Source organism: Microtus ochrogaster, chromosome 10 (genome assembly GCF_000317375.1).
Source record: "Microtus ochrogaster isolate Prairie Vole_2 chromosome 10, MicOch1.0, whole genome shotgun sequence".
Taxonomy (NCBI): Eukaryota; Metazoa; Chordata; class Mammalia; order Rodentia; family Cricetidae; genus Microtus; species Microtus ochrogaster.
Genome location: NC_022016.1, coordinates 42,721,925 through 42,743,339, shown reverse-complemented (window position 1 = coordinate 42,743,339; position 21,415 = coordinate 42,721,925). Strand labels below are relative to the sequence as shown.

Genomic DNA, 21,415 nt, shown 5'->3' with positions numbered 1-21,415 from the left:
CAACCTCTGATCAGTCCTGCTTCTGAGCACAAAACAGAAACTGAGGGCGTTGCTTACAATCAGGATGTAGATCAAAACTCTGGTTTTGTGAAGCTGAGAACAACAACAAAAAAAGCCTAGTCTACTCTGCCTTGAACCCTGCCGTCTCTTTCAAGCCACTCTGGTTGCCCAAGGTGGAACTTGGGACGAAGAGGTCTGCTGAGGCCCAAGGAAAGGCGGCACACCTCAAAAGCACGGCCACAGCTCTGACCTCCAGACGGAGTGGGGGGGGGAGAGGCGATGAAAGCTGGTCGGGGGGAGCCTCTGAGCTCCAGGGGATGGAGGCTCCTGGGCCTGGAGGTGCCGCATTAGGATGTGGGCAGCCCCGGATGCCGATTGCACCTCCAAATGAGGAGAGGTGACACACACGAGGTGTTCTGGGAGTCCACCTGGCTTGGCCCCCTTCAGGGGACTTAGCATCCAGCCAGCTTTCCTCGGTCCCTCCTGTCACCCAGCCTAGGGATTTCCTGGAGTGGAGGTCATGCAAGCTGGGCCTCCTGATGGGTCACGGCTGGCTCCCCTTGGAGCAACGTAGAAGCAATCAAATCACATAGAATTCCATCATATTTTAAAATAAGCTTTATTTAGATTTTTTTTAATATTTTATATTTTGCATCCATGCCTTCGAGAAACCTCTCCCACGGGAAAAGGTCATTCTCATCTATAGTTACCCATAATTCATTCGCTATTTGACGTGGTTCTCTCAAATAAATCATTCTTAGTAACTCTTAGGATGATCTCCTAATTTCCAAAAAACTGAAATGAAAAGGAACGACTTGGTCATTACCAGGAGAGGTTGCCATCTTGTTTAAAAATAATGAAATAAAATAAAACACAAAAATTCAATGGGAGGAAGAGGAAAAATGTTTCCCAAGACCTCCCCCCTGATGCCAGCTCTGGCCTCTCTCCCTCACCATCAGGCTGGGCTAATCAGCTGAGCTGAAAGGGACACAGGGAAGCTCGTTAGGTGCCCCTGACTGCTCTCTCTCTCTCAGCCTCTGGGCTGGGTTGGGAGGGAAGAGGGGACCTGGTGGGGGCTTTTTGGCTTGTTTTAGAGACTTTGGGCACAAGATCCTATACCTTCCAGATGTTCCATCCAGCACTGAAAAAAAAAATCTCTTTCTAAGAGCTGAGAACGCTATTGTTAGTGGGGGTGCCACAGGGGCCACGAGGGGCGTGGACTGAACTGTTAGTGGTTAGGGATCAGTAGAAAGGGGATCCTGGGACAAAAGAATGGAGAAACCGAGTTTTAGGGGTGGAGAAGAACTGGCCGAAAACCCTGGGTTCTCCACGCCCTGTTGAAGCCCTGTTGGGGTCAATGCTGTTCCCCAAATAGGCACAGGCATCCACCATCCCTCACGGGATGAGCCTGCTTAGGCTGCTGATAGAACTGGAGGATGGGGCTTTGGGCATTCCAAGAGAGTCCATGTGTGGCTGAAGAAGCCGATTGGAAAGAAGAGGGCAGAGGGTTCACTTGCCAGATATTCTCCCCAACAGCCCTTCCCAGAAGGTGGGCATCTTCTCTGATGACATCTGCCTGGCCCATGTGTGGAACAAACTAGGGATGGAGAGGCATGTGTGCGTGCGTGCATGCGTGTGTGTGTGTGTGTGTGTGTGTGTGCGCGCGCGCGCCACCGGAGGCCTCTTACCCAATTGACTCAGGCGCAGCTGTGGCCCAGGCTGACCTCCCTGGACTCAATCAACATGGCTCCAAAGACAGGCCAAAGAGAAGAGGAACATGACCGTCAGTGCTCTGCTCACTGAAGCCACGTTCTGTATGTCTGATAAATAAATATATATAGAGAGAATATATATAGAGGAAGGGCAGAGCAGAAGGTGGGAGTCCTCTCATGCAGGGACAGCAGCCGGGAGAGACAGAAAGGAGAAAAGAGAATAAGCAAGCTGGCCATCTGAGGTCCCCAGTTCTAGCCACCCTAATTCTACCTCGCACAGTGTCTGCAGCGGCATGAACACAGAATAGACAAGTCAGCAGAAAACGCCCGCCTCCCGCCCACCCCGTGGAAAAATATACATTCCGATATTCACGTAATAATTTAGATAGAATACGTTTTCTGCATTTGTGCAAATAAATTAAATGCAACAGTTTTCTTTCTCTCTTTTTGTTCCATAAAGAAAGAGACAGCAACACAATTTAAAAACAGGCAGGCCATTAAAAAGAGCCTGGATGACCCCTATAAACACTGCAGCCCAGCCAAGACTTTACAGAGTGACCTTACCCTGACAACGATGGCGGGGTGCTTTTGTGGTTAAAGTGACTTGGGCACACCCCGAGAACAGGGTCTGGTCCCACACGTTCACACTGAGGGGTCGGGAGGAGGGGGCCATGGAAGACAGACCATCTCCTAGGCGACATGGGCTGTGGTAGCGGCTGGACAAGGGACTTTACAAGGACAAAGAGCACACCACTCTTGTTATTTACAAATACACAGCAGTCCTTCAAGTGTTCAAGTTTCATAAAAAGGAGGAGGGAAGAGAAAGGGGGAAAATTATAAACAAAAATACGACGGATTAAACAAACAAACAACCCCTCCCCCCGCCAAAACATTGAAAAACAAAACAAACAAGAAAAACAAACACAACTGTATCGCTCGGAGACAACAGAGTTGACAAGAGTCACACACGGTTTGTGGTATGTACATCGGTTACAGAGGTGGCGACGCGGAGGGGGGCGGAGTCACTTTTGTGTTTCTGCTTGTTCTAGGTGCTCGGCTACACACACCCATGTGGGTGAGTGCACCCGTGCACACGCACCCCACGCAGGCCCCGCACCCCCATGCACATACACTCGCACGCTCCATGGCTCATCCACACACAGACATGCCCACGGACAATGGGCGAAGGGCGGTGGGTTATCACCAGTCCGCGTCTTCCTCTATGTAATAATCAGGGGCGGTACCATCAAAGAGGCCCGGGTCGAGGGACTTCCGTTGCTTCCCTCTGGCGAAGACTCGAGAGATGGAGCCGAATCCCATCTTCTCTTTCTTCTTTTTCCGTTTTTGGTCTTCAAGATCCTCTAGTGACTGAGGCAGAGGGGAGAGGAACAGAGGTAAACCTGGGCTCGCAGGAAGGAGAGTGGTGGGTGGAAGGGCAGGAAGGAGGCTTTCCAAAGTCACAGTCCAGGTCACAGTGAGGGATGGAGGGCACGGATAAGAAGCTGGACTCTGGGGCCAGCATCCTAGGGGTCAATCCCTTGTTCTCTGAGAAAACCCAGGTTATCTTCAAAGCCTCTCACTGACAGTACCAGAACCCACTCCAGATTGTTCCGAGTGCATCGCGGAGGTAAAGCAAAGACACTCAGGATGGATCCTGGTTTGTCTGCCAGATAGTGGCCAGGAGTTGCTCTAGCTGCTTGGGCTACCACTATCACTTAAGTTCACTTTGCAGACGTAAGGGCTTGCAGGAACATACCCATGAACTTGGCCACTGCCTGTGGTCACTCTAATGCAGGGTGGACCGACTGTGTGCAGAACTGACGCTTTAACACGTGCTGAGTGCGGAACAGGGCCTGTCTAGGAGCTCTGACGATGATCTTATATCATTTTTATATATATTTGTTTTGGGGTAGCACCTGCAGAGAGCTTCACAAATGGCCAAATGTCCTATGCAATGACACGTGGTTGGTATCACCTACAGAAAGGGCAGGGCAAAACCCAGACTCAAGGCTCACAGGACACTTTAGAATGTCCTGGAATGCAGCCCCTGCCTCCAGGCTGTACTGGAATCTCCACTAAGTGGGGCCTAGGAATTTGCATTCAAGATGTATGAAGTCTTCTCTAGGGAAACCCTATGCAGACGGATGGTGCAGAGTCAGAAAATGGGAAACACCTTAACAGGAGAGATGCTGCCCTCAGGTTCCGCCCTGTGTGCCCTTCTCACACGGATGACAAAAGAGCCAGGGGCGCCACGTGTCCACTGCCTGTGGTTCAGGTGTCAGAACACATGTGACTCAAGGCAGGGTTCAATTCCTCTCTATCTCGGGAGTTCAAAACCAGCATCAGGGTGACTGAGGGTTCAGAGCACCCAGGCTGGAAGAGAGTTGCGGAATATTCCTTTACACCGTGCGAAGACGAGTCACTGTGACTGGCTAATAAAGAGCCAAATGCCAGCTAGGCAGGAGGAGGTTGGCGGGACTCCTGAGGACAGAGAGGACTCAGAGAGAAAGAAAGGTGGAGCCAGACGTGGAGGAAGCAGCATGGGCGGTACAGAGTAAAGGTAACTGCGCCACACAAAAGAATGCAGATCTAAAAAAAAATGGGCTAATTTGAGTTATAAAAACTAGTTAGGAACAAGCTAGGCTAAGGCCGAGCTTTCATAATTAACAATAAATCTCCATGTCATTGTTTGTGAGCCGGCGGCCCAAAGGAAAACCTGTCTACGGAAGAGGGTCAGGCTGGGGTGGCGGGAGGATGCGGGCAGCCAGGGAAGCCATACCCACCTGTACAATAGGACTGTGCAGGCTCTTCTGAACCGGGCCGGGACTGTCGCCCTGTAGCCGAAAGAGAAGAAGATGAAGCAGCAGACTCGTGACACACGAGAGCACGGGTGGCCCGTGAGCATGGGGGCGGGAGGGGGTCTTCCCTGGAAGGGAGCCACCAACTCCTCCAGGGCTGCCCTGCCCCTACAAAGGATGGAGATCCATACTCTCCGGCATTTCCACACAGCTGACTGATGGGGCCTGGGGCTCATCAGACATCAGATCAGGAACCCTGAGAAACTCTCCTGCCTGCTCTGACCTCTTAACCCTTAATCCTTTAAAGTTTAAGTTCCTGCCTGTGGTCCATATGTTCAAATGGGAGGTTGGTTTCATTTGGTTTTTTTGTTTTAAAAAATAAAGACATCAGTTTTAGTGGATAAAGCATCCTAAGGGGGAGAGGGTTGAGATCAGTGATAGACGCTCCCCTAGTAAGCCCCGGGTTCTGTTCCCTGAAAGGGGGGGAGGGAGTATAACAGCAAATTAAACAATTGACTCAGGAGACCACATGGTCACTTAAAACACCCTGAAACCAACACAGCAACTCCCGCAGTCTGTGGCTGTGAGTTTAGGCATAAGCAGGGGTCCGCCTGCAATCTCTTACAAGGCTAATAACAAGCAGAGTTGGGACTCAGATTTGGGGTGTCTCATTTCTCCTGGCTCTGTGTTTTTTCTAGGCAGGGTTCCACAGCAAGTACACACTGGGTCCTGGCTGCCTGGAAACCTGCTCACACAGGTCTGGACTCTTCTCAAATTCATCAGGGAGCCTGTGGGTAGGTAGATTTCTATGGGTTGCCAACTATGTCTCAGTAGGGGGGGGACATTTCCATGGGTTGCCAAATGTGTTCCAAATGGGTAGGAAAGGGACCCTTAATATAGCCCATGAAGGTGCAAAAGTTTTTACTACATCTGTGAATCACATCTGCTCTACCAAGGAGCAGAAAATACATTGAGATTACAAAAGGCATTACTGGGGAGACTCCTGCTGGTTGTTTCTGGAATTGCAAGCATAGAATGGCTCATGAAGAAACAGATGTAGACCAGTATCTGAATGTACAATTTCCCCATACTGAGGCTTCACTTTTGCTCTAATTCGTGGTCAGAATGTGAGGTAATCTTTAATCTAGTCTTGTTGGTCTGTGTTGATCTTGTTGGTACCAGGTGAGATCCCTGAGGACAGAGGACAGAGGGTTACCTGGAATCATTTTTTGGCCTTTTAGCTTACCTATGTGTGCACCTATTGAGATGTGGAATAAAGGGAGTCTGGAGAGAAAGGACTCATGGCAGTTCAGTCTATGGTACAGACTCAAGGTTTTCAAACAAAACACATCCTATAGGGAGTTGAGACAGTTCCTCTGGGAAATACCATCCCCTCCCCCTCTAGCTATGTTGCCTCAGGCAGCAGTAAGTGCTGAGGCTAGCAAGAGGTTGGCCTGTGTCAAATGCCTGTGTCTGGGAGCTGGGAGTCCTCCTCTGGGTAGATCTGTCAGCAGCGCGTCTATCCCCGAGGTCACCAGAAGGTCAGCGTGGCCCTTAGAAAAATGCTCCTGTTTGGGGGTGAGCACACCTGTCAAAGGGTGTCTGCCTAGGACTGAGACTCTCCACCTGCATGGTTCGGGCAGGGCCATGTCCACTGTGGTCCTTTCTATTGACAAATGGATGAGAGAGACTTTGGAGTGGTTCTCCTTGCTGTCTTTGGTCTGTCAGCCTCATCCCTAAGAATGTGGACAGAAGTCACACTCTTTGTCACAGCCCCTGGAAAAGAAGGGACCCTAGCCCTGCCACGGGCAATGTACAGCTTCTGTGCCAGTAATCACACCCAGGCAGGCTGTGATGCCTCTTTCAAGTTTAGTCTTAGCGATTTTGTGTATGTGTGTATGCACGCGAGTGTACGTGTGAGTATGTGTGCAGTCCAGAGGCTAACCTCAGGTCATCCCCTCAGGAGCCATGCCGTTCGCTGTATCCTCAGACAGGACCTTTCACTGGCCTGAGCTTGCTGATAAAACAAGGCTGGCTGGCCAGGGAGGCCCGGGGATCTTCCTGTCTCAACCTCCTCCGTGCTGGGATCACAAGTGCACAACCCCGCCCCTGGCCTTTTTATGTGGATTATGTGGACACTCATCTCTTCATGTTTGCACAGCAAATGCTTCAACACCCGAGCCATCTCTCCAGCTCTTAGGATCATAGCTACTTTAATAATAAGCCCTTTTCATGCTTACTGCGGATGGGGTCCCCTCTTGCCAGTACCCAGGAAAGTTGCTGTTATTCATAACCTTACGTACTTGCTTATTATGGGTTCTCATAGCATGTCCCTCTCCTGCGTGTCCTGAAAAATGCTCACACTGTTGGCAAGTTCTGCTGGTTAATAAAGCAATGCTACCTTGAGTTGCTAAAAATGCCTCCCTAGGCTGGGGAGATGGTTCAGGAGTTAAAAGCACTTGCTACGCCCACAGATGACCTGTGTTCAGTTCCTGGCACCCGCATGGTGGCTCACAACCCCCTGTAACTCCAGTTGCAGGGGAATCTGATGTCTTCTTCTGGCCTCCACACACACCATGCACACACACGGTGCACCGACATACACATGCAGGCAGAACACTCATGCACGTAAAATAAAAATAAACGGAGAAGAAAGAAAAATCCTTCTTCTGCATCTGAAGACACTTCAGCGTGGCACCCCTGTCACCAGGACATGGCAGGGAAGCCCTCTGGGTTATCCACTATGTTGATGGGACAGAAACCTGAAGCGGCTCCCACCTCTGACTTTCCATTCCTCTTGGAGGCTGACATGGTTTTCAGCAGTCCACTGATGCTGGGACCACCAGCCTGGGGGCCTACAGTGGCGGGGCTATGGCTTCAGAGCATCTTCCAAAGGTTTGTTGGATTGAAAGCCTGGTCCCCAGTGTGAGGATGTGGGAAGTAATGGAGCCTTTAAGAGCTGAGCATAACAGGAACCATTTCCTTCATGAGCTTCCCAGCCTCAGTCATTTTGTTCTTAGTAAATGAAAAGCAGACTAGATAGAGCCTACCTGGAGGACTCATGTCTTTTAGCTGCTGGGGTCAGTACATAATTAAAAAAAAAAAACAAACACCTTTTTTTGACTAAAAAAGTAAGACAAATTCACAGGGCCTCTCTGCAGAGGCCAAATGTGTCCCAAGCCACTGGAGTCTCAAAACTAAAACACAGTAATCTGTTTCATTCGGGGTGAAAGATGAGAGCCGGTGCGACAGGGGACAGGTGGTCCTGTAGCCAGGCCCAAGGTCCCAGGCAGGGCCCAAGATGGGGTGCACCTGGCGGGGTTCCAGGCTGCGCAGACCCTCCTTGCCCTCCCGGACACAGGAAGAAACAGGCCTCATTTCTTTCTCTCCCCACATCCACTGCTTCTCGCATAAGGAAAGAACAGAACGGGAAATGCCTTCGCCACAGCGTTCCCTGGGTGGACGAGAGGAAAGAGGGGGCACATCTTTATCCCACCCCACGGCCCCGCCATGTCTGGGCAGGGCCCCAGTGCCCAGGCCCTGCTGCTGCTGGCCTTACGTTGCAGAGGGAGTGCGTCCGGTGTCGTGGGGAGTTGATGTCGCTCGGTGTTGATGACCGGTCCCCTTCAGCAGCAGAGGCATCGGAGATGACAGAGGGCTGCCGTGAGTGGCAGGGGCTCACCCTGACCGCTGGAAAACAGGGACGGCAGGTGAGTGAGAGACACGGGAGGGACAACCCGATGCACCTATTATAGGGACAATGACGCCCAGCCAGAGGGAAGAGGGTGCGGTGGCCAGCCCTTCCCTTCTGCACCACAGCCCTGCTTGCTCTTGGGGTGACCCTCCCCCTTCCATTTGATCCATCTTGGCCCAAGGGTCTATAAAATCTCACCCGAATGGACTGAGACACTATGCAACCCTAACTACAGCTCAATAGCAGAGTCCCGGACAAGAACCCCCACCCCAAGCTATGACCAGCTCCTTTCTTTCCCCAGTGTCCATGAAACACAGCCAAGTCCATCTACTCTCCTAGCCCATGGCAACTGCCATCTGTTCCCTTGAAGACCAGGGTGGCCTCCTTACCTCTACTCCTCACACTGAAGTCAGAGCCAGTGGCTTTTGGCCACGGTCAGGGTATAAAGTACGTCCCTTCTGGTCTATGAAGCCTGGCATGCATAAACCCTGGGCACCTCAGCAGCCAGGGCTCAGTCACTCACTCCCTGTGACACTTGTGCTTGCATGCACGCGGAGGCCAAAGGTTGACAGGTGTCTTTCTCTATCAACCTCTTTAAAACTCGCTTTTATTTATGTGTATGTGTGTGTGTATGTACGCCATGTCTGCAGTGCCCGTGGAGGCCAAAAGAGGGCAGCAAATCCCCTGGAACTGGAGTCATAGGTTGCGAGCCTCCACGTGGGTGCTGGGAACTGAACCCAGGTTCTCTGCAAGAACAGCCATTGATCTTAACTATGAGCCACCTGCCCAGCCCTGTCTACCTTGCTTTTGGAGACAGGGTCTTTCACTGACCCTGCAGCTCACCAAATCAGCTAGACTGGCTGGCCAGTGAACCCCAGGACCCCAGTCTTCATTTCCTTAGGGCCGTGATCACAGGCGTACCCTGTCATGCCCAGCTTCTTCTGAGGTCTGAACACAAGTCCCCATGCTTCTACATCCGGAACTTTCCCAGCTGAGCCACCCTCCCAGTCCCCTTTGCAGATCTTATAGCGGGACGTTATTTACACCCGCATTGTCTGTCTGGCACCGAGTGCACCGTGGGTCCTAGGACACATTCACTTCCTGGACTTTCAGGGTTGGCTCTTTGAAAACAGTTAAAGTGGTAGATAAAAGGTCTCTCCCAGAAGCCATAGCTCAGAAGCCCGCTGGACCCTGCTATAGATCTCTCCCATATGATGGTGCCGCACAGAGGGACCGTTGTTACCTGGGCATCCACTCCAGGCAAGCACTCCTGACAAACTGTCCTTGCCACCAATGACCATGTGGCCCAATGGGGAAGCCGCTGGCTGATGGCTCTCAATCAGTTCTAATCTGAGCGAATTCCTTTATAGGCTGTATGGTCCAGGGCATGCTCCTCACCCTCTTGAGCCAATCTGATTATCTGAGCCATGGAAGTGCCTGTGCTGGTTGGTTTTTTGTGCCGACTCGACATAAGCAAGAGTCATCTGGGAAGAGGGACCCTCAATTGAGAAACTGCCTCCTTATTGGCTGGTAGGCGTGTGTGTGTGTGTGTGTGTGTGTGTGTGTGTGTGTGTGTGTGTGTACGTACGTGTGTGGAGTGGGCATTTTCTTGATTGATGATTGACGTGGAAGGGCCCAACTCCCTGTGGGTGGTGCCACCTCTGGGCTGGGTAGTATAGGAAAGCAAGTTAAGCGAGCCAGGAGAAACGAGCCAGGAAGCAGAGTTCCTCCATGGTCTCTGCTTCAGTTTCTGCCTCCAGCTTTTTGCCTTGAGTTCTTGCCCTGACTTCCCTTCATGAGGTTTTGCGCTGTCAGATGGAATAACCCTTTCCTCTCCAAGCGGCTTCTGTCATGGAGCTCGCCACAGCAACATAAAGCAAACTAAAACGGTGCTGGTGACGGCCCTTCTGCAGAGCAGTGGGGTAGGATATGCGCCTGCTGTGGTGTGTGTTGTAGGGAGGGAAAAGAGGCACGTGCCAAAGGCCTTCCCAGCGATGGCCTGGCGTGGAGGTGGGTGACCCCTGCAGGTAAATACCGAGTTATAGAAAAATGGACGAGCCTGGGACACAGCCAGGGAAAGGGCCTGGAAGCATCTCTGAGGAGACATGCTTACTAAAAAGATCCGGGCTGGCTGCAGGAACGGCAAGGACAGCAAAGGAAGAAGAGTCCAGAGGGCAGAGCCCGTGGCCTGGTTTGGTTAACCACAACTCAACGTCAGCCCCACCCAGGCAAGGCCCTTGTAACTGCAGGAAGAGTGATCCGTTAATTTCTAAACTGTCGCAGGTTCTGCCTACCCTACCTTCACCCCACCTTCAGCAGCACCTCTGCCTCCTGCCACCAAGGCGGACCAAAGGCTGGGGAGCCATCTTGGGACTGAGCAGGTAGTTAGCTACCCCTGGGGTTCAGCATCCCTGGCTGACTGGAGGCTGAGCTGGACTTATGTTTGCTAAGGTCTTTAGTTCTGACCTGGCTTCAAAGGCCTGCTGTATCTCCCCGCACAGCCCTGGCAGTGGGGGAATCCCTGCTTTGGTCAGCAGAACACAGCTGCTGTCTTGGCTCAGAGGAGGCAGGTTCAAGTTCTGTTTACAGAAAGGAGTCTGAAAACCTGTGTATCCCCTGTCAGCGCTGACAGGAAGGGACAGCTAATATTTACCAAGGCCCTGACTTGGGAATTCTGTACACTTTACCTTTCTGGCAACCCTGGGAGGGAGGGCTCAGCAAACAGACATGTAGCACACACTGAGCATTAAGAAAGAATCCAGCATCTCTTATACCTTAGGAACAGACGACCCTTGTGCTGGGGTCAGAGGTCACGACCTCTGTGAGTAGCAGAGCCAGGCTATGATCTCAGCAGTGTGAACCTATGGACTACTACAGCTGTCATTCAAGGAGCTTGGTACCCTCCCTGCCAAAGGATGCTGGGGAGGAGGGGGTGACTCAGGCTGATTAATCAGAGCACTGGCCCTCCCAGACATTGTCATTTATTCTGGGGTGGCCATGTAACCCAAGCTGGCCGATCAGGGTAATTAGCTCTCCTCAGGCCCAGTTGAGCCTCTGGACTCAGCTCTGCCCGAAGCCCTATCTCTTAGTGGGTCCGGTTACGAGCGCGAGGCATCGTCTGTCCTGGGGGCCGATAAAGCGTGAACGAGGAAGCCACCGTTCCCACTGGGCCTAGGACCAGGCCGGGCAGGACTCACCTTGCCGGTCTGCAGGGTGGGGAGGGTGGGAGTGGTAGAGCGTCTGCTGGCTCTGACGGATGGCAGCAGTCAGCGGGAGGTCAGCCTGAACCACCCATTCCTGGTTGCCATTGAGCACCGTCTCGCCAGGCATGGCGAGTGAATGCCGCTTCGGAACATCCTTGGTCAGTGTGGCTAAGGACTGCTTGGCCTGGAGCAAGAGCGGGAGACAGGAAGAAGAACACGTAACCAGAGGCGACCTCTCATGCGGTTGCCCGGGGAACCTATCATACCAGCGAGCCACTGGCAGTGTGGTGCAGGCCATGTGCCTGTAATACAGGTCTCCCCTACCTCGCCGGGGTCTCACCTTCGGCTGTTATTAAGGGCAAAGTGAGAACCCCGTGTCGGGAAGAAGGAAGCAAGTACATACTCATCACTTCTGGGGTCTCCAGGGACAAGCAAGGATTCTTTGTGGGTGCATGTTGTGCATGTGTGTGCCCCTGTACACGCATGCACGTGTGTGGAGGCCGCAGGTCAATGTTAGGTGTCCACAGCAGCCACCCACCCTGCTTTTGGAAACATGGCCTCTCGCTGGAGCTGGCTGATTAGATTAAGTGTGGCTGCTAGCAAGGCCCAGGGATCCTGCCTCCACCTTTTACCACGTGATCTGAAGAACTGAACTCAGGTCCTCACGCTTGAGGTGCAAGCATTTTATCAACAGAGCCACCCCGACCCCAGCCGGGATTCTGATGGCCTAAGAACACGGCGTAGGGCGTGTTCTTGGTAAGCCTTGTAAAAGGCAGGTCTGAGATTGAGTCTGTGAGAAGGGAAGGTCATGGGGCAGAGAAGCCAGTCCTGAGACTGCCTGGGAAGGACCCAACACCCCACCATACACAGGACCACCTCATTACAGTCATCTAGCTCCCGCTGGCGGGAGGGTGGGCTGCCATGGGGAACACACAGAAGGATTAGTGAGAAGAGCTGAGATGGTGGAAGACAAGGCTGGCATAAAGGGCTCCACAAGACAAGGCCCATATTGGGGGACCACCACAGGCGTGACAGGCACTGTGTGGGGTTGGGGGTAGTGAAGGCCACAGGTCTTCTCTCTGTCCTGCCTCAGAGACCTCGTATATTAGCTCCCCACTCTACCCAGTATGCAGGATCTTAAGTTGCTGGGGGGACTGGACGTACACATTAGACACAGGATTACGCATACTCTTAGTTAACCATTTTCTATGGCTTAGGCAGGTCTCTAGGGCTCCTGCGGGGCAGAGGAAGCTAAATGAGGAGTGTGGGGTAGAACATCACTACCTGAGAAGCGAGGGATCCCTTAGAGCTTCTGTGTCTAGACCCCTTAGGCACTAGACCCGAGAGTCTCTCATGCTGTCCACGCAGGACTTGAAACCTCTGATAAAGATTTCAAAAGAAAGAAAGAAAGAAAGAAAGAAAGAAAGAAAGAAAGAAAGAAAGAAAGAAAGAAAGAAAGGAAGGAAATCTGGAAATCTCCTGGGCAGAGGTGAGCTTCAGAGGAGGCAGGCAAGTGTTCCCTCGGGCTGTGCCTGCTCAGGCGGAGAAGACCATCTCCCACCAGCAATCAACACAGCATGTCTGACTAATCATTCCCACTACCTACAACTCAACGCTGGGAGTTCATCTTGACCTCTGACCTTCCCCTCACTTCTCCTCTCTGGGTTCCCATCTTCCCTTGAGCATCCCGAACCCGGAACATCGAGTTCCTGAGGATTTCTGAGTTGGGATGACTGTGCCCATTGTGACTACAGTCCAGCTAGAGATGGGCTTGACCACTGCTGCCCTGGAACTTGCTGCGTGACCTTGAGCAATGCTTCTGTCAGGCAGAGCTGCCCTCTGTTGCTTAGGATCTCTGCAATTTGCGTTCTCTGAGAGGGCTGCACAAGTCGGCCTTGACCTCAGAGCAGAAAGGTCTAGCCTGAAGTTAAGGGATGACGGAAATGGGCTGTCAGAGGGATACCTGGAGGAGAGGGGGCCATCGCGGGTCTGTGTAAAGCACTTCCCTCTGCCTCTAGGAAGGCTCAAAGCCTGCAGCAGCAGAGGGTCTGGAGGGAGGAGGGAGGAGCCGAGTTTCTGGCTGGAGTAAAGCAGGCTCTGTGTTAGTATGTCGGGAGCAGAAGCCAGAGGGGCTAGTTCCTAGTATAGAGAACAGCAGGGAACCCATCAGACACTGAGGCCAGGACTCAAAGCACCAAGATGGGCTTCATCTATCTGGGCACACAGGGTCTTTCCCTCCCGTCCCCTCAGGGCTGCAGGAAGTATCAACAAGCCATGAAGTGGAGGCAGTCTTCCTGCCTGGAAGGCCCTCACCACTAGGGGTCAGCATTGCACAAGGCAGCTGCCCTGCTCAGGTTAGCTTCACTCTTGCTGTGCAAACTATCCTGCCATCACCTTCTACAGATGCCAGCCGGTAGCCGTCTCCTCCCTAAAGCCCTAGAGGGCATATGCAAGGACCCCCAAGTAGAATGGAGGCCAAAGAGGTCAAGCATCCCCACGGAGGTCTGTAACTGCTGTAGCTGGCTCCAGCACCCTGCAGGGCAATATAGCCCACTACTAAAGAGTCACACAAGGAGGGTGGGAGGCAGATTTAAGATGGCTCACACTGGGTAAGGATGCTTGCTGTCAAGCTTGATGATCTGAGTTCAATCTCAGGACCCACATGGTAGAGAGAACCAACTCCAACAAGCTGTCCTCTGATCTCTCTCTGTCACACACACACACGCACGCACGCACGCACGCAAATGTAATTAGAACAAAATAAGGAGTCACCATACAACTTTGCATGCTCTGGCTATACCCGGCCATGTCATGGGGAAGGCGGGATGAAATGAAGACCCTGTCCTAACAACTGAAATGACACAGGAGATGGCTCAGGTCACGCTGGCAGCCAGGGCTGAAGTCTGGGACGCGTCTACCTCTGTCAGACCCCTGAACTCGCTCTGATCCCCACACACATGCCACGTGCCTTTTTGAAACGTCTTCTTGTTTCGATGGATTTCAGTTATTAAAAAAACAGTAACAAATCCATCTATTTTTTCCCCTGATGACCTAAGAAAGACGATTTTGCTACAAATACATTTGGACCAAAAGCCTTTAGATATCCTACATAAATAAGAGCCGATACACATATAGGTATATGTTGCATGCATGCATATAAATTTACATATGCACAGATAAGTAGATGCTGTCATTTGTAATCCTAGACTCAGGGATGTTAATATTTTGTGTATTTATTTCCAGATATTTTCCTCAAACAATTATGATTATTTTGAATCAAAATAGACCCTCCCATCTCCCTACTCCTTAGCAGCCACTGGGGGAGTGTGGTCAGGCGAGGCCTCCCAGGGTCCCTATGCTCCTGCGCTTGAGGACGTCCCCAGATCGTGAGTATCATGTAGCCCACTGCTCTCCCTCAGCCTTGTGATTGCCTCCTCCCCCAGGGGCTTTGGGAGGCCCATCGTTGCTCCTCAGTTGCCAACCTCCAAGCTCTAGTAACGACCTGGGCCACTCCAGTGGACGGTGAGCTCACCATGGCTAGCTCGGCCTCCAGTTCCTTCATGCGGTTGTCCTTGAGGTCCAGCTGGGAGCGCAGAGCCGCGGCGTGGTCCGTGGCCTCTTTGGCCTGCCGTCGCAGCTCCCACTTCTCTCGCTCCAGCAGGTCCTTCTCCTTAGCCAGCGCTTTGACGGCGTCCTCACTCTCCTGTGGTGGGGGTGAGAGAGAGGGGGGTGGGTTGCAGGGTGGCACAGGGTGGCGGGCTCATCGAGGTGGGCAGGGAAATGGGGAGGCTACGGGGTGAGCATCCTGGACTCCTTCAGAGAGCACTTGCCTGATGAGGGAATCCGGGTGATGTGCGTCTCTATAGAAACTGGGGGCGGAGTAAAATAGGACCGTTTTTCAAAGACGGGACAACTTCACATGGGGAAAACCAAGTGTGATCGGACGAAAGTTGGGGTGAAAGAGTTTTTTGTTTGTTTTTGGTTTGAGGCATTTTGTGTTGAGTCAGGGTTTCTATTGAAATCCAGGCTTGAACTTCTGATTCTTCTGCCTCCAATTCCCAAGGGCTGGCCCAGTTTCTGTGGTGCTAGGGATACCCAGGGCCTCACACATGCCAGGCAATCACTCTGCCAACTCCACGTTCCCTGCTCCTGGGGCCGTTGTTCTCGCTTGATGAACTATGTCAGAGCAGAATGAAGAAGGCACTATCTGGACTGCCACCTGCCAACACTGCACAAGGTCACAGCTGAGGGGAGACTCGGTAGCCTGCCCTTCTCACAGCCACAAGGAAGGAAGTTCCCGTCACCTACATAGGGCTCTCTCTGCTTCCTGCACAAACCATGGATCCCAGAGGGTGGTGCCAGTCAGGTGTGGGGCAGGCCCCAGAAAGACTTGTGACTGACCCTGACCTCTGAGCAACTGTGGTTTTGTTTTGGGGGCAGTCCTGAGGGGAACCCAACCCATCCTACCAAACCACCACACCTAAAGCTGAAAAGTGTGTCAGCCTCCCCACCCCACCATGGCCAGGTGCAGAGGACAGTGGCAACCATCCTGTCTGACATAATAACTCTGTACTTAAAGGTCAGCCAAGATGGCCAGACCAGGTAGCCAAGTGGGACCACATCATGGATGTGGCTTCCACAGTGTACAAGTTGAAGTTCTTGAGAGAATCCTACAGGTCAGCATGGCCTCAGTTTTCCCATCTGCCCTGGTTGCATTTTGAGATGTCCCTGTGACCTGCAGCTCAGCCCAGAAGCTTCTCATTCTCTAAGGTCCCTGTCACTCTTCCTCTTCCAAGAAGCCTTCCCAGATCACCTGCTTAGGGAGACCACCTAGTGCCCTCTCCAGTCCTTCCTCATACCTGACATTCAGTCCACCAGAGACCTGAAACAGACACAGCCAGACAAAGTTGTGCTTGTATGATCCAGAGCAGAACTGACCACCCCTGGGAGCTTGATAAGTGACAACCCTGGGAGCTGGCTGGTGATCTTTAGTTAGGAGAGAGACCCACTAGGACCCTTGGGATCCTTTTCATCTCCATCCTGATTGCTTTGCTGGCAGTGAGCAGATGAAGGGCCTGGGAGAGGTGAAAAGGGTCTCAGGTGTTTTGAAGAATTGGACCCATGTCGCCACAACACTGTTCCCAGGCAGGGAGGCCAGCAGGCTCTGCGGCAACAGTCATAGGGTGGCCAGGGCAGTGCTGTAGGCTTTGCATGCATGCCTGTATTTGATCACCCACACACGAGGCAGATCATTGATTTATTCCTGTTTCACAGAGGGGTAAACTGAGGCTCAGAGGAGAAATGCCCTCAGCCCACTGATCATGGAAGCAAGAAAAAGACCCATGGAATTCCTTCCCTGTGGATCTGACACTTGACAGGGCCTAGGGGCTATTAGTGGCTGAAACATGCAAGGGCAGGGCAAGGCTAAGACAATTAAGGTCTTGCAGGCTAGGCCATGGCAGTCATGAGAGGCTACGGGGACAAAGGGGTGGTGAGGTGGTGGCAGCAGAGGATCACCCTGTGCCTAGCTCTGCAATGGCTGCCAGACCTGCTATAAGGACACTTCCAGCTGCACCCTGGGGACAGGGCGTGTGTCTCTGGCACAGTTTTCTGGGATGTTGTAATTTTGAAAATTTTCTGGGCAGGCCAAGTCTATCTTTGTCAGCAGCTCTGAGTCCCCGCTGTGTCTACCTGCTTGACTGGGGTCTGTGGGTCCTAGAGCCAGTGGGCCAATGGAGGCTGAGAGCCTGCAGCCCAGTTACTGGGGAGCCAGAGAGTTCTATTAACACTGTTCATTTGGTTCCTGCATAAAATGAAAATCACGCCTGCCAGATGAAGCTAAGGCTTCAGCTTTCGTTTCTACAAAGTATCTCCAAGTAAAGAGCGCCTGCCTAGAATCCCCCAGTGAGGGGCTGAGGCGCCAGTTCTGTGGTAGAGCACCTGCGTAAGTTCATCCTGAACACCACAAAAATAAATAATTGGTCTTGATCAGTCACCAGACCCTTAACCATCTTAGTTAGCCGGGAGGAGCTGGGCTGGCTTTCCTGGAGTGTCCAGACTGGAAGCACACAGCAGAGCCTCCAAGGGCGCTCTGGGATTCAAGGCAGAGAAGAAAGGAGGATCGTGTATGTCAGAGAGGAGGGCAGGGACGAGCAGGAGAGGACAGGGGACCGGAGAGGCGCTGACCTTGCGGTGCTGCTCGTAGTTGCGGATGAAGTCTCGCAGCTGCTCCTCGCGGCTCTCCAGGGTGGCGTACAGCTGCTGCATCTGGCTCACCAAGTCGGTCTTCTCGCCCTTTAAACGCTTCCGGTCGGCTTTCATGGCTGTGGACAGTGGAGGGCATTAATTAGCTCAGGTGCCCTAGCTGTTTTCTCTGGGTGCCTTCTGTCAGGTGACAAGGTGGGGTTCACTCGCTACTGTATCTCTCCTGGACCCCCACACCACAGCAATTGGGAGCCAGGCCCCCTTCTCATCTCTCTGATATCTACAACGGAAGCACTGCGGGACTGCATGGCTAGTGTCAGGGGTTCATACGAAGGGAGGTCCCAACCTTATGGCTGAAATGAGCCCCAGGGTTACCTCCCACCCCAGTCTACAGAACAGCTCAGCCCAGGCCAAGACTCTCTTGCCAGCCCCACTTGACTTTTAACATGTAAGGATTTAATGACACGCAAGATAAGACACCAGACATCACAGGTCACATAGGGCTGGACTCTGCCGAATGAAAACCTCTGTGCCCACAGGGAGACATGGAGAAGAGGAAAAGACAGCCCACAGGAGGGAGAAAATACCTGCGAATCCCATATCCAATAAGACACATCTAGAATCGAAAAAATAAATCCCAAGCCAGCAAAATGGCTCAGCTGGGAAACATGCCCACAATCAGGTCTGATGACCTGGGTTTAATCTCCAGAACTCACTGGTGGAAGAACAGAGCTGCCTCCCCTAAGCTGTCCTCTGACCGCCATAATTGTCCCATAATGCATATGTGATGTGTATATTCTCTCTCTCTCTCTCTCTAAATTAAATGCAATGAAAATATAAAAGAAAAATCCCTACAACTCAAGAATAAAAAGGCAACTCTTGGGTCTGGAGAGATGGCTCAGTGGTTCTGCTCTCGGAGAAGACCAGGGTTCATTTCCCAGCCCCTACATCAGCTGCCTGACAACTGCCTGGAACTCCAGTTCCAGGGATTCTGGCGCCCTCTTCTGACCATCATGGAAACCTACACTTGTGTGAACATACCCACCCACACATATACATGATTAAAAATAAATATTTAAGAAACCTCTGCATATAAGCAAGTGTTAGTCATAATAAGCAAAGTCTAAATGTTCAGCCGGGGATGACGAATGACAAAAAAGAGACCCATGGCCACAGTGACGCATGATTTAACCAAGAAACGCTTCGTGACAGCAGCCAGGGGCAGCCGGTCACCGACGGCTACACATTGTGAGTTCACTGCCTCAAAATGTCCCCAAGAGGAAACACACGGAGACAGAGTAGAGCAGCTGATGGAGAAGACAGGGACGTGGGGTGGCTACAAAGGGTGGGAGCTTTCTCTGAGGTGAGGCGGTTCTAGTGCCCGGCTGTCTGGAGCTCTAACTCTGACTGTGTTGACTACCACAGCCCCATGAAGTTCAAGTGGGTGAACTGGGACATAGGTGAACTCAGTCTCAAAGCTGTTCAAATCACACCAAACAGGTTATGCGCACCTCATCATCTTGTTCTCCACATACAATCCTGCAGGCTCAGTCTGTGTGCATGAAGGAATTACGGCCAGGGGCAGACCCCAGGAACCAAGAACCCTAGCTCCTGGCAGCCAATGTAAGCTAATGTCTTCTGGCCCTCCGGCCCTTTGGCCTCTCTCCCTGGGTAGAACAGGTGAGAGGTGGGGCATTTGGAGCCATGCCACTTCACACAGAGAGCCACGGGGAGCCCCACGCAGTGGGAACTCCAGGGCTGGTCGGCATTCGGAATTCCAACTTTGAGCCTCCTGCTGAATCCTGCTGACTCTTGTCCTCTCTGCAGCCAGCTTGGCTGCACGGCAGCTGAGGTCACCAGGGCTGGGTTTCCAGACCGACCGAGCTGAAAGCTTGCAGGGTGGAGCTGAGGACACAGCTGGGCCAGCTCTGTGTCCTGTCTCCAACATTGTATAGCATATTACGGTGGAACCAGACTTTAAGAAACCAAGACAAGGGGGCTGGAGAGATGGCTCAGTGGTTAAGAGCACCGGCTGCTCTTCCAGAGGTCCTGAGTTCAATTCCCAGCAACCATATGGTGGCTCACAACCATCTGTAATGAGATCTGGCGCCCTCTTCCGGCGTGTGGGCATACATGCAGGCAGAATGTTGTATACATAATAAATAAATCTTTAAAAAAAAAAAGAAAGAAACTAAGGCAAGATGGCTTATACAGGTGCTTGCCACCAGGTCTGACGACTTGAGGTGGAATCCTGGGCACACATAGTAGGACAGAACTGACTCCTGCAAGTTGTCTTCTGACTCCCTGCACACACACCACAAATAAATAAATAAAACGACAAAGGAAAGAAACTCCAAGATCCGACAAAGTCACCTAGTCAGCAAGCACCCTCCAGGCAAGCCTGGGCCATAGGGAATTCCCCACCTGCCATTGGCTGGCATTTCAGATCCATTTTTATAGAAGGGGGTGGATGAGTCCTCTTATCCATCCCAGAGAAGTCATTCTGGCCACAGTGCCAGGGAGGGCAGAGCTGGGGTGCACAAGCGTTTACAGTCTGGCTTATTTCAGGTTGGCAAGTGTGACAGTGGAGAGGCACCGTGGAGCAGGGAGAGTGTCCCTGAGGTCTTGGCTGGTCCCCCCAATCATTGCCACCTTTGTCCTTTGGTTAGAAACTGAGCCCCTAGGATTCTGATTTGCCCCATCGTAAGCTTTATCAAAGTTGGGCAGTGGTGGTGCGCGCCATCAATTCCAGCACTGGAGAGGCAGAGGCAGGAGGATCTCTGTGAGTTCAAGGCCAGTCTGGTCTACAAAGAGAGTTCCAGGACAGCCAGGGGCTACACAGAGAAATCCTGTCTCAGAAAACAAAAAACAACAAACAAAACAAAACAAAAAGAGAGTGACTTAGGGTTCACTTTCGCTTATGGTTCCAGAGGGATGGATCTACACATGCAGCCCTCCCTCCCTCCCTAGCTACAAGGCTGCTTATTCTTTCTCTCCAGGTGGATCTCCCGTTGTGGCAGCTGGCTAGTACACCGTACTCCCAGAAACTAACTGGCTTCATCCGGGCAGGTCTCATTCCAGCAACCAGGCCACTGAACCACGGCCACGGTGACAGCTGATGTCGTGCCCTTGGGGCCTTGCAGGGTCACAGTGTGAGCAGGATCCAGCTCCAGGGTATGTGAAGATTCTGGGCCCGGGAGGGTGTGTGTGGTGTGTGTGCACAGAGGTACCTGAAGTTCCAGAAGACCTGGGGCAAGTCACTCAGCCTCCTGGGCTTTGCTTTACTGCCATGATCCTGGAGCTGGAGAGACGGTGCAGCAGCCGAGAGCACAACGGCCACCACAAAGGACGAGTCCCAGCAGAAGGCAGGGGACAGCCTTCCGGCCTCCACAGGCACCCGCACCCATAGGTACACATACACACCACACACAAGTCAAAATAAAAACACCCCACAGCCAAACATCTAATGATCACTGTGCTGTGACACTCGGGACGTGTCAGGCACTAAGGCTGTGTTGTGTGGGTTCTTGTCACCTTTCATTGCCTTGTGATGTCAACATACAACAGACTGAGGACTTGGCCATGAATTGTCGAAGCCCCCCCTAGCCCCAGTACCTAACCTCCTGTCCCCTTGGCTCAGAGCCTCTGAGGTCACCCACCCAAACCAGTCCCATGGCACACTGGGGACAACATGCTGTCCTGGTCTGTCTTCTGGCCCTTGGGTTCTGGGTGGGGCTGAAGCCTGGCTGAGTTGTTTTGGGATGGAACCCCAGGCTTCATGTGTGCTCTACCACTGAGCTAAAC

General features: G+C 52.3%; 1 protein-coding gene across 4 annotated transcripts in view; it reads right to left on the bottom strand.

The window, feature by feature from the left end:
• Window positions 1-21,415, bottom strand: part of Kazn (kazrin, periplakin interacting protein) — a 930,141-nt gene that overhangs the window by 36,270 nt on the left and 872,456 nt on the right. For 3 of the 4 annotated variants that reach the window (XM_026781851.1, XM_026781852.1, XM_013348430.2), the window contains 6 exons: window positions 17,594-17,730; window positions 14,940-15,110; window positions 11,402-11,591; window positions 8,070-8,200; window positions 4,496-4,546; window positions 2,957-3,080 (listed from right to left, as the gene is read on the bottom strand). In XM_026781851.1, coding sequence (XP_026637652.1) covers window positions 2,957-3,080; window positions 4,496-4,546; window positions 8,070-8,200; window positions 11,402-11,591; window positions 14,940-15,110; window positions 17,594-17,730 — 804 coding nt within the window. Of the gene's footprint in view, window positions 1-602; window positions 3,081-4,495; window positions 4,547-8,069; window positions 8,201-11,401; window positions 11,592-14,939; window positions 15,111-17,593; window positions 17,731-21,415 lie in introns of those variants that run through there. The other variant, XM_005352882.2, reaches the window with a different exon arrangement.